Below are 13,032 nucleotides of genomic sequence, written 5' to 3'. Positions count from 1 at the left end.
GGTGAGAGATATACAAGATGCTTTTCATAAGGTTAATTTAGCTCAAAATAACCTGTCCCATTCGGATACTTTGATTTTTTGGAAGGCTCCTGGAAGCAATTGGGTAAAGATTAATACGGATGGAGCGGTTAAAGGTAATCAAAGATTAGCAGATTATGGTGGTGTTATTAGAAATGATACTGGTCAATGGTTAAAATGATTTGCTTATAGAATTGGTAGTTGTGATGCTCTTATTGCAGAATTCTGGGGTATTTTAAAGGATTTGCAACTAGCTTGGGAAGATGGATGGAGAAATGTTATTGTAGAAAGTGACTCTAAGTCAGCTATTGCTCTGCTCACTAGTGATGGTGATGCAGTCCGTGAGAATCATCTGATTTCTCGATTACGGACATGGATTTAAAAGGATTGGAGAGTTCATCTGGTTCATACTTTCAGAGAAGAAAACTGTTGTGCGGATTGACTGACAAATTTTCCTTTTATGAATGTTAATTCTGATTATTTTTGTGTTTTTAATTCCCCTCCCCTTGGAATTGGTCTGCTGTTTGATGCAGATTTAGCTTCTATTTGTAGAACTTATCGTATTTCAGTTATTTAATTTGTGCTGTGGTGTGTTTTACCTAGTTTACAAAAAAAAAGAGTAGGGAAAAATAATTGCTATTTTAAAATATAAATATTTTAGTTAAAATTATAATGTTTTATTCAATAATTAAAATAAAAAATCTTCTATTCTTTTTCAATATAATTTTTATCGTGTAATTATTTCTTTCAGAATAAAACAGAATAATTTATCTAAATGACACTGTCCTATAAAAGAACACCATTTTCCCCAAAAAGATAATATTAAAATATATTTAACATGTCAATCGATTTACTTTCATTCATATAATTATAATTATTCAGTATTAAGCAAATATAAGCAAAAAAAACTTCAATGTTTTTAAAAATTAAAAAAGAAGGCTCAATAAAAAAAAAACCAACCAAAAAGATATTATATTATTAGTAAGAAATATATTTTTGTATTGCAACGAGAAAATCACCCTCTCGTGCAGGAGTGTTTCTTTGATGCATCAGATGTATTTTTGGAGGTTACAAGGAATTAAACACAACACCGTACATTACATACACTCCTAACACACACACTCCACATCACTAAGCTAACCCTAGTGGTTATGCATCAGATGTATGATGCATCTGTTACAATTTTTTTTTTTTTTTGAGATTTGAGGAAATTCATGAAAAGATATGGATTAAATGGAAATAAATTTTGTTATTTTTAGAAAGAAGATATACCTACTTGGGTACATTGATGTATAGAAGAAATTTCACTCGTGCAGAGATATCATGGTGATAATGGGATAAGTTAGATTAAAGTTTGGTCTTAAAAGATGAAGTTTGTATTTAAATATATCAGTCTGTCTGGCCTGTTATCTGTTATGAATATAATTATTGGTATATAGCATGATTTATTTATAAAAAATAAAAATCTGGTTTAGCCTGTTAAAATAAATTAAGACAACAAAAATTTATTTAAAATAACATATGATCAACATCACTAATAATTCCACAAAGATTTATAAATTCAATGTATATCCAAATAATATAATATAGAATAAAATCATTCAAAAAATCTATTTAACCAATAAAATAATGATAAATGGGTTGAAGAGAGAAATAAGGCTATAAGTAGTATAAAAAATATAAAATAAAAGTTAATATAGTAGGTGAGCCTGATAGACTTTAAGAATGTGCTTTTAAATTAGAACCTAAAGTCTTTTTATTAAATAAGCTTTTATAAAAATTTAAGTCTGCAATCAATTTTATACATATAAATTCTAAGTGTTTAATAGTCCGGCAAAGACCACTCAATGGCTCCTACGTTTAACCCCCACCCCCCAATCAGCCATTTTTTTTAACTTTATGTGTCAGCGGGATATTAAAAATTTCAATTGCAACATATATAAAGATTAATTTTTTTTTTTTAGGTTTGATGTTTGTTATTTTAAATAATATAAATTATGTCATTTTAGAAGAGAGATGAACACAAAAAATGCAAACCATGAGAGAGAAAATGAGTATTTTTTAATTTAAATTTTAAATAAAAAAATTATTGTGTATCTATATCTCTTAAAATAATATAACTTTATGTAATTTAAAATGATAATTTTTTTTTATCCTACTAAGAAATTATAAATAAAATTATCTCAAAAGCTGTAGGACTACCCTTTATGAAGTCGCTTATCTTAGGCAGAAAAGTGGAGGAGGTCATATCTAGCAAGGGAAGGGGAAGGGCAATTTCATTTTTGGTATGATAGTCACGCAACTGTTAACTCTCTGTCCCGCTTTCTCTCCGTTCTTCCCATTCCATCTTCACTCAAAGGTTGAGATTATTCTCTTATTCTCTAATTTCTAAGCGGATACGTAGCCTTCTAAACATTTGGATCTTTCTTGCCCTCTCTCTCTCTCTCTCTCTCTCTCTCTCTCTGCTTGGAGTTGTTATTAGTAGCTCGTGTGTGAAGAGTAATCTCAACTACATTTCTATACAGTTAGTTATTTACTGTTCTTTTCTTTCTTGAAATGTAAAAACCTGCTGAATTTCTTCCTGGAATGGCCTTATTTTTATTTTTTATTATTATTATTATTGTAATACTGTCACTACATCTTAATCAACAGAGATTATTGCTGCTGAAGAAATCAATTTTCCAAATTAAAGAGGACAACATGTTGATGCGAGAAACTTTTGATCTCAACTCTATGCAATCATATGCTGTTCCACTCAAGGAAGGTTTGAGGAAAACTATGCTCGACCAAGAGGTTATGTTTAGAAAGCAGGTATAACAAGTCAAGATTACGTTAGCTGCTTAGTTATGCATTGGCTTAATCTGGTGTTTAATCATTCGAGCAAATCCTACTTATCCTATGTCACCTTACATTTTCTTTTAGTTTTACACTTACAACCCTAGGAGTAAAATTATCTGTGTGTTTAATATATACTATTTTCAAGGATTCAATTATGTTTCTTCTGACACTTAGTTTTGTAAATCACTTCGGTTTTAAGCGTCACAATTATAATTTTAGGTTCGTTCCTGCAGAGCACAAATAATGAAATCAAAGCCATCAACTCTGTTTCTGTTGATTGTGCTCCAGGTCCAGGAACTCCATAGATTGTATAGTATGCAAAAGATACTGATGGAAGATATTGGTTTGAAGAAGTTTGATAGATGCAATCAATCAACTTGGCTGTTTTACTCCTCCAATCCAGTAACACATGGATCATCAGCAAGTTTGATTGAAGATGCAAAATTATCATCAACTGAAATGGTAAGTATAGCCACTGAAACATAATAGTTCTGTTACTGGTGATTTATTACTTGTTTAGTATTATTCTTAAATTTTTTTAAAAATTTCCTTACAGGTCTGTCCAACATTTACAAAGTCCCAAATGCTTCCAGACAGACATTATAGTGTTTACAATAGTATTCATCCGAAGCCACTTGGTCTTCAACTTTGTTCAGATCAGCGTGCAAGCCATTTGGGTGAGAAGAAATCTGTTTGCGACACTTAAATAGAAATAGAATATTTGAACATTCACTGTACTATGGTAATTTTTCAGACCAAGAAGCATTGAACCTTTCGCTTAGTGTTGTTGAGGAAGACAGGGGGATAAAAGCTACCACCTCCACTTGTTTCGATCTGAAAGAAAATTCTTCCACTCAAAATATCATTGACTTAGAAGTGTCCACAAAAGGAATATCAAATGAAGAGGGAAACCATGCAACTTGTACTACTACATTTGTTGACGTGACCAAGTGTGAGTCACAAATTTCTTCCCTTTCAGTCAAGATGGCAAATAGTAGCTGCCCTTTTCGTAATGATGGAGAATGTCCTCCAGGTACTGCTACTTTGTCCGCAAGAGAGTTTAGTTGAACACTGTTATGCATTAATTTTAATTTTTTTTCCTTGTAACCTTGCATAGTTCTTAGGACTAATATTTTTTTCTTTGTCCTTCAACAGGGTTCCAGGATTGTCATGAAGCTCTTATGCTTGACAAATCATCACTGAAGGATTGCATTTCTCATGAGGCAGGAAAATTGGATCTCAACCAAGTTCAGTTGGCTGACTCATCATATTTCTCAAGTGACAATTCAGTGACCTGCCATTTCCCAGCCAGCTCATTCCCAGTTTTTGGTGTATCCTTTGACAGGACTCGAGAGAACAACCGTCCCTGTGCGACACAGAGGAAAGAAAGCAGCAAGTCCCTATATGATGCTTCTAACATCCTTCAATGGGATGATGCTGTAAATTCTGTTCTAATGAATTCCAACAACACAAGTGAGATTTCTGATCCCAAATGTAAGGGTATTAAGGGATGTGAAGCTGGCCTAACTGTTAATAAGTCAGTTTTTAGGACCCAGGTAGGTCAATATAATGATCTTAGCTACTGCATTAGTGACCCTAATAACATATATACCGGATCCATTTGGAAGCTTTACGGAGGCCAATTTACTGATGTAGATACTACATATGTGGCAACTAAATTGGTGAACTGTGAGAATACCAAAAATGATGAAATCTCATGTGCTGGCCTAAGTCCACCAGAAGAAAAATTTGAAGATGGCAACGTACTTCCTGCTTTATTATGTGAATCTAGCTGTATCATTGATAATTCTGGCAGCATAAAGACTAAACAACCTCAGATCAATTTGGGAGATACAAATCTCATCGCTCCTGACCAGCATTTAGGCACTGGTGATGGCAATGAGCCGGGGCATAATTGCCCCAAAAAGGCAGAACTGCCTGAAGTGTCTATGTGCATCCAAACTGCTGCTCAATTGCTTATAAATTTGTCCTTAGGCAGTTCTTCTAGCCATCAAGATTGTTCTTCCAAAGCAGAATCTGTCAAGGTTAGTAAGGAGGAGATGGAGAAGCCAGATTGTTCTGATTCTTATGAACAAATTGCTTTAAAACTAGAAGAATGTAGTACAGTTGACTGTTCCGTGTCATCAAAACCATACGAAATAGATAGCACAGAAAAAAGGGATTTTGTTTTTAAATTGAGAAAGGGGAGGAGATTTAAAGATTTCCAAAAGGAGATACTTCCTGGCCTGGTATCTCTTGCTAGACATGAAATTCAGGAAGATATAAACATTCTGGAGGCAATTTTAAGATCAAGGGAATACCGGAAGATCAGAGCCGGGATGGGCGATCAGAGGAGCTGGTGTGCACCTATGAGAAGTAGACGGTCCAAACGCAATAATGTGCGGCGGAAATTTTTTTAACAGAGTTCATCCAAGTGCTAACATAATCCCCCCCCCCCCCCCCCCCCCCCAACGTGTTTTCTTCTTCCAAGTGTAAGAAGTTAACAACCTTTGATTCATAGGATTTTTGAAGTTTGATTGTTCATTTCTGCCTTTAACGTGCTGAGGATGCAATCTGTTCTCCTTGTATGAACGACATCGACAATCTCTTCAAATCTTACAGTGGGATGCCCTCAATGATGAATTAGTTAATTTGGATCGAATGATATTAGTATAATTAGAGTATGGTTGCAGATTAGTTAAATTCGTTTTTAATTTAGCTATTAGTTACTAGTTGGTCACTCTCGTTGTATAAGCAATAATATTGGCTTGTTGTATACACTTCTACACATTCAGTAAATTTCTGATTTCTCATCTTTCCCATACAAATGGTCGGAAACAAATCTTACTGATCTCATGTTAAAAGGGTAGATTATATTTACAAACTTTTTGTTTACAAATTACACTATGTATTACGGATAGTACATGCTCAAGTAGGATGTACTACCCGTAGTACATAGTGTGATTTGTAAAAGTTTTTAAAATAAAAAATTTGTAGATATAACCATGCTCCAGGTTAAATTGTTTTCAAATTCTAATAAATATGCTTTTGAAATTTATTGAAATAATAAGCTGGAAATTTTCTGAGACGTAAGGCCTTTTAATGTGGCTCTTTCGTCTTCATGAATGCACTAGCTTCTTGATGGCTTGAAGCATTTCTCGTTAGTTATATAATAGCTTCTCCTCCCTTTCTTATGCGCTCCTGCTGCATACCAACAAATTGGATGACAAACCAAATAGTGAATAATATTATATGGAATACAGGAATAGCCCTTTCCCATCTTATGAAGGGCAAGGTGGGCTCCAACGGTGTTTTAGATATTCAGGGCTCTTATTTAAAGAGGAAATGAATAACATGGCCGACCATTACCGAACGCAAAGAGGACAAATGGAAGAATGCTCAACAATTTAAACTGCAAGTGCAAAGTACTAGAGATCTTCAAGTTGCATAATTTAAATCGATATACCTTATATTGTGTGCCAAGCTCGCGCCTTGCCAGCATAAATTATTTAAGCTTTCGCATATCTAGTACTACTTAAACTAACTTGGAGGACAGTTACCTTTCTGAAAAATTCGGATCAGTACTTATAGGGATTATGGGGTCAGCATCATTTTTTGTTAGAGACAATGACCATTCTTGAAATTACTTATAGTATTGAGTTTATTTTTGGCGAGATAGTTTTCTGACTTAGAATGGAACCTATTTGTCCATGTCATATATCGGTATGAATTTTGATTAAACTTGTGTTCTTTTCACTCTTTTATTTCCCCCTCTCCTTTTTTTCGTTTCTTAAATATTAGAGGTAATAATCATCCATAAGCTCTATGCTAACAGTTTAACTAGGTTGGAAGACCTAGTTGTTGACAAATCTCAGTTATTTTCTGTGATTTTGCCTCTATAAAGGAAGATCAAAGAAAAAATTGAGAGAATGTTATGAAATTCAAAGAAACACCATTGATTTCTACAACCCTACTTCGTAACTTCAATCAAGTAGTAGCTGCAACTCTAGCTTGACTAAACTTCTTACGAAAAGAAAGTGTGCATAATCCAAACTGTGGGGTTTCTGATTATAATAAGACTTTCTAGATCATTCATTGGATGCTCCTTTAAATTACTTAGGAATCTAGAACTCAAATCTTGCATTGAATCTTTTTAAGATGTTCTTATCATCATATACTGCATTACATTCAGATTGATATTGGATAGCTTAGCCAAGATGGGCGATAAGAAGAAACAGAAGATATCAAGTAAAGGTATGCACCATCATGTGTTATGTTATATTTTCTCAACCACCAGAAATTCTTTGGTGGTAGGCCCATCCTTTCTCACAATCTTCTATAGTTATGTGTGTTCTTGGACATTTATGCAGCAAACGTGGAGCTACAGTCAGGGCCACATTAACATTGAAATTCATTAATTATGGAAGACGAAGAAAATTTTCAAGGCAGGGAAAGTAATTTTCAAGGCAGGGAAAGTTCCGCAAATTTTTCTTTCATCATTAATCTTTTATTTTTTTCAAAAATGTATCCATCATTGCATAGAACTTAAGACAACATAGCTACACGTAAGCTCATAACAATTGAGGATGGCAAGCCACACAACAATGTCATATACATAGTTGCTAGGATATTGAATAAAACAAATTAATTAAATAAATAGAAGTCTAATTTTTATTTTTAAAAATTGAGACAATATAATTTTATTTGAAAATGAATCCAAATTTCCACAAAGTTTAAGATATCATAGCTATATGAAAATCCATGCGATGTATATAATGCTTGAGGATGGAGGACCATACAACAACATCATAAATCATTAGGTGGATTAAAAAGAAAATTATTTCTCATTCATACTTTGAATATTTGACCACCCTAATAAAAATGTGTTATAAGGTCAAATAAGCAAATGGAAACAAACAAAATACAAATTATATTTCGCTTTTGATTTTTCTTTTTTTTTGTAAATTTAAAATTTCTTAACAAACATTCAATCAAATTTCACAAATAAATAATAAAAATACATAAGACAAATTTAAGCAAAATCAAACTAATTATAAAGGAGAAACGTTAAGCTGACTATTCTTATACTTTCAAAAAAAATAAAAATTATTCTTTGAATTTTCTAGCCTAATATTTTTGGGATTTTATCTTTAAATTTTATTGTTTATCTATATATTAATGTTTTAAGTAAAGGAAAAAGTGTTTGTAATTTTTTTTTATTACCCCCAATTGGGTGACAGGCACACGTTACAATGCTCGGTAATATTTGTCATTTTAAATGACATAACTTTGTATCATTTTTAATGATATTATGTCATTTTGATGTGTTTTGTTATTTTCTTTTTTATATAAAATTAGGAAGAAGAAAAAAGTTGAAGAGAGAAAATGTATAAGGGCTTTATTAATCTCATGCAATAGGAAAAAACTCTCTAATTCTATAGAGACAATCATGTGTGAGACCCACCCACTATAGAAAAAGATAAAAAAGATAAAAAAATAACACGAAAATATATATATGTGTAGGAGAGAAAAATACTCTCCTACAACATAAGAGTATATTTTTCCAATGTAAAAACACACAAAAATGATGTAATTTCATTAAAAATGACATAATTTTGTGTAATTTAAAATGACAAACACTTTTCCTTCAAGTAAAAAAAGAACCTACTCACTACATAGTACACATGATATAAAAAGAAAAAGAAAAAAATGTTTGTCATTTTAAATGACATAAAGTTATGTCATTTAAAGAGAGAGATAGACACAAAATAATATTTTTATTTAAAATTTAAATTAAAAAAACCACCCACTTTCCTCCCATGATTTTCATTCATTGTATCTATCCCTCTCTTAAAATGACATAACTTATGTCATTTAAAATGACAAACATTAAACCCATATAAAAATATACAAACAAACATTCACTAAATATTTATGGGTAAAATACTAGTCATTTTAAAAGATATAATTGTGTCATTTTAAAAGAGAGAAAAACACAATCTAGTATTTTTTATTTAAAATTTAAATTTAAAACAAAAATTTCTCACTTTTTTCCATAATTTTCATTGTTGTATGACTGTATCTTTCTCTCACTTAAAATGACATAATTTCATGAGAACAAATACTAAACTCTATATTTATTTAACTAAGAAAGGAAAAAGAAAGCCCATTTGAAAGCAATTGGGCGTTAGACAAAATGGGCTACTGGTCCATTAAGAAAAAAAGAAACCCTAACTAAGATAAAAATAGACAAAGGAGTGGAAGGGTTCATTTGCTAGCAGCGGCGGCAGACCAGAACAAAAAATGAGTTCATTACTGTACTATAGAACCACCAATGGAACTTGACATGGTGATCTTGCGGCGATCGTGAGGGTGAAAGTGGCTTGATCTCGCGGCATGATGGATGACCATGGAAGACAGCGCTGCGGTGGTGCGACGCGGCGGGGGTGGCGCCTTTCATTGCGGTCAGACCGATCTGAAACGGTTCACGGTGAAGGCGCTAGGGGATTTTGTGGTGCAGTTCCACGGTGCTATCAACGGTGGTTCATATCTTCTGGTACAGTCTCGCCGATCTGAATGATGAGGTTGTTGGCAGCGGCTTGATGTGGTAACAAGCACTAAGAGACAGAGGAATAGGCCTTAGGAGCACTGAAAATGGAGGAAAAAATGTAATGTATAGTGAGCATGGAATTATTATTTTTTTCAATTTTTTTGGTGATTTTTATTATTGATAAATAGGTTTGTTAAATGACTCTGTCTACTATGAATAGTTGAAGCATGAATGTATGTTATGTGTTGCTGAATATTTGTGATAATGGGATGTTATATTGAAAAGTGTGGATACCAAACCAGAGAGATTCAAACAGGATCAATAGCATGTTTAGAATCTTACCTCTTTCTTGTGCTCTGCAATTTGTGATTTCTTATTTCACTCTTTTTTCCATGAATAGCACCATCACCATGTCATTACCGGCACTTTCAGATCAAGATCCTTCTTCAAAATCTCTCTTAAAACATCTAATATTTTTACTTCTAAAATCGCTCGAAAACGTGCTCCATGTTCATCTGAAATTTTTATTTGTGTTTTCAAGACTTTTTTTTGTTGGAGTGTGTTACCTTTCTTCCTGATCCCCCTATCGTTCTCATTCTACCAAACTTTATAGAAAAAGAAATCAATTCCAATTTCTACTCTTGCCTAACGGATTAAGGGGATTTTAGCACTTTCTTCTGGCTATTGCCTGTAGCTCTTAACTCTGATTCTTTGCTATTTTTGCTCTCTGCCATTCCTTGGGCAAAGTGAGTCTACCAGCAGGGCGGTATCTTGTGGAGGTGGAAGAGCCCTCTTTGCAGTGGCGGTATGTGATTGGGTCAGTCTTTTTCTTTACCTTAATAGAACAAGGCTCTGTTGATATTAACACTTTAACAGAGCAAGGCTTGATGTGATGTACTTTTTTTTTTATCTTTTTTTTTTTCAAAACACAAAATAAAATAAAATTAAGAGGACAAAATATGGTATTCACAACATGTTAATGGGCAAGAATATATCATTTAAATCATGTTTAAAACATGTTCAATATAGTTCCTTTTTTCCTGTTTAGTTCATTTTGGCTCATCTTGTTGTATATGGTTTTGCTAACTGGACTTTTGATGTCATCACAGGTATTGCCGTGTAGGAAGGAAGGTCGTTTCTATCAAAATTTTCGTCCCCTTCAGATGGGTTTGTCTTTGAATGTTGGGGCATAATATCACAGTAATTTGTGTACCGCTTTCTTTATTCTTAAATTCTTTTTTTGTTTCATTTTTTTAAATAAATTCTTTTGACAAATCAATTTTTCTGAATATGTTCATTTATGGATGTTCAGATGCATCCTCCGCTGTTTTTATTGAACCATTGCCAGTTATAGACTTTGTAAAACAACTGCTGAACAGGAATGTCTCCAACCAACCACTTTCTTATGCTGATCGTGCAAAGGTTTGATTTTGTTGATGTCCTTTCTTGATAGTTTTCTCTATATCATCACATTTTGTTGAAATTTCATCTATTGTTAGTATAGAACTCTTTACAATGTCATTGTACTACTAATAATTAAATGGGTGACATAACAATGATACTCGTTGTATGGAGTCACTTGTGTTTTTGTTTTTGTTATCACTATATTCTAAGTTTATCAAGCATTCAAGGGGATCAATAAATATTCATTTCATTAGTTGAATTCGTGGAGATATTTTATTTTTTATAATATTGTTTTTAGAGTACCATTCTCTCAAAACTCACTAATTGTCTTTATTCTTCCTATTTCTGAATGACAGATCAAGGAAGGACTTTGTGGAATAAAAGTTGAAACAACTCACATACGAAGAAAACATCGTATCTGTGATCTAACTTCACAGAATGCTACATAGTTGAGGTAAGTAGCATTAACTTTTGTTATTTTAAAATGCAAAAAAGAAACTCATCTATTAATTTTCTTTTGAGTCGTCAACAATGTTAGATTCCCTATAGATGACAAAGGAACTATGAAATCTGTAGTGAAATTTTTCTTTGAGAAATATGGTGTCAAAATTCATCATGCGCTTGCTTGCAAGTGGGAAATACCAGTAGGTTATGCTATCTACCCCCACTTGCAAGCAAGGCAAGTGCGCATGCTGAATTTCGACACCATATTTCTCAAAGAAAAATTCCACTATAGATTTCATAGTTCCTTTGTCATCTATGGGGGAATCTGACATTGTTGACGACCCAAAAGAAAATTAGTAGATGAGTTTCTTTATTGTATTAAGAATAACAAAAGTTATTGCTACTTACCTCAACTCTGTAGCATTCTGTGAAGTTAGATCACAGATACGATGTTTTCTTTGTATGTGTGTTGTTTCAACAATGTTAGATTCTCCATAGAGGAACGATGAAATCTGCTGTGGATATTTCTTTGGGAAATACAGTGTTGAAATTCAACATGTGCTTTTGCCTTGCTTGGAAGTGGGAAATACCAGTAGATTATGTTATCTACCAATGGAGGTGAGCATTCTCATAAAGGCGTCAGCTCTTGGCTATCACATTAATGTTTATGTTAATAGGTTGTCTTGAATGTAGGTTTGCAAGATAGCTTATGGACAAAGGTGGATCTCAAGCAGTTTCATGCCAAAACAGATTAAATGTTTATTTGCCCTACGTCGTTGGCATCCCGCCGAGAGAGAGGATAATTGGTGAGTTTTTTCATAATGCGGATGATAAATTGTTTGGTGGATTCATGTGCATTTATGTTGTATGTAGTTAACAAACTCTGTTGTTTTGTATGCTACAATTGCAATTGCAGTGCCCTATATCTTATGCTCATTTGGGGCTGCTTGAGCTCGGTTTTATATGAAACCTGAGCTTCAGGTTCAATGTCTATGTCAAGTGGTGCTGTAGCTGGTTGTGGAATGGATGCTGGTGCAGGACGTGATATTCGTGAACCTCCTTCCTTCCATCAAAGAAAATATTTTGGATCTCAACCAAGTTCAGTGGGTGCACTCATCATATTTCTCAAGTGACAGTTCAGTGACCTGCCATTCGCTCAATGATGAATTAGTTATAGTTCGGATTGAATGATATTAGTATAATTAGAGTATGGTTGCAGATTGGTTAAATTCGTTTTTTAATTCTGCTATTAGTTACTAGGTGGTCACTCTTGTATAAGCAATAATATTGGGTTGTTGTATAGACTTTTACACATTCGGTAATTTTCTGATTTCTCATCTTTTCCACAAAAAAATGGTCCGAATCAAATCTTACTGAACTCAGGTAAAATTGTCTTCAAATTCTAATAAATATGCTTTTTAAATTTATAGAAATACTAAGCTGGAAATTTTCTGAGACGTAAGGCCTTTTAATGCGGCTCTCTCGTCTTCATCAATGCACTAGCTTCTTGATGGCTTGAAGCATTTCTCCTTAGATATTTACTAGCTTCTCCTCCCTTTTTTATAGGCTCATGCTGCATTACGACAAATTGGATGACTAACCAAGTAGTGAATAATATTAAAAGGGCCTTTTAATGCGGCTGTCTCGTCTTCATCAACGCACTAGCTTCTTGATGGCTTGAAGCATTCCTCGCTAGATATTTTACTAGCTTCTCCTCCCTTTCTTTTAGGGGGTGTTTGGTTCAAGTTTTTGGAGAGGATTACCGGTAATCCTTCTTT

At 33.3% G+C, this 13,032-nt stretch overlaps 1 protein-coding gene and 1 long non-coding RNA gene across 4 annotated transcripts; both read left to right on the top strand.

Moving 5' to 3' along the window:
• The first annotated feature begins 2,332 nt into the window (after positions 1-2,332).
• LOC133302145 (uncharacterized) lies at positions 2,333-5,621 on the top strand. The gene is made up of 6 exons (XM_061501894.1): positions 2,333-2,377; positions 2,671-2,829; positions 3,145-3,318; positions 3,413-3,533; positions 3,611-3,889; positions 4,012-5,621. The coding sequence occupies exons 2-6, from the start codon at positions 2,719-2,721 to the stop codon at positions 5,274-5,276; spliced, it is 1,950 nt and encodes a 649-aa protein (XP_061357878.1). The 5' UTR covers positions 2,333-2,377; positions 2,671-2,718; the 3' UTR covers positions 5,277-5,621.
• Positions 5,622-9,124: 3,503 nt separating this feature from the next.
• Positions 9,125-12,632, top strand: LOC133302128 (uncharacterized). 3 transcript variants are annotated; one of them, XR_009750293.1, is made up of 7 exons: positions 9,125-9,524; positions 10,154-10,211; positions 10,516-10,606; positions 10,719-10,828; positions 11,167-11,872; positions 11,948-12,060; positions 12,171-12,632. It is a non-coding gene; the product is annotated as an uncharacterized LOC133302128 (long non-coding RNA). The 3 variants fall into 3 exon arrangements; XR_009750292.1 differs by having other exon boundaries at positions 10,154-10,223; XR_009750291.1 differs by lacking the exon at positions 10,154-10,211.
• The last annotated feature ends 400 nt before the right edge of the window (positions 12,633-13,032 follow it).

Source organism: Gastrolobium bilobum, unplaced genomic scaffold (genome assembly GCF_033153095.1).
Source record: "Gastrolobium bilobum isolate Gb01-03AN ecotype WA unplaced genomic scaffold, APGP_CSIRO_Gbil_v1 utg5726, whole genome shotgun sequence".
Classification (NCBI taxonomy): Eukaryota; Viridiplantae; Streptophyta; class Magnoliopsida; order Fabales; family Fabaceae; genus Gastrolobium; species Gastrolobium bilobum.
This window is presented reverse-complemented; position numbering and strand designations above follow the sequence as displayed.

Bases quoted from the DNA above. Each gene is read 5' to 3' on its own strand.
- LOC133302145 (XM_061501894.1), top strand. From the start codon at position 2,719: ATGTTGATGCGAGAAACTTTTGATCTCAACTCTATGCAATCATATGCT. The intron at 2,830-3,144 runs GTATAACAAGTC...ATTGTGCTCCAG, and splicing joins AGGTTATGTTTAGAAAGCAG to GTCCAGGAACTCCATAGATT. The intron at 3,319-3,412 runs GTAAGTATAGCC...ATTTCCTTACAG, and splicing joins AATTATCATCAACTGAAATG to GTCTGTCCAACATTTACAAA.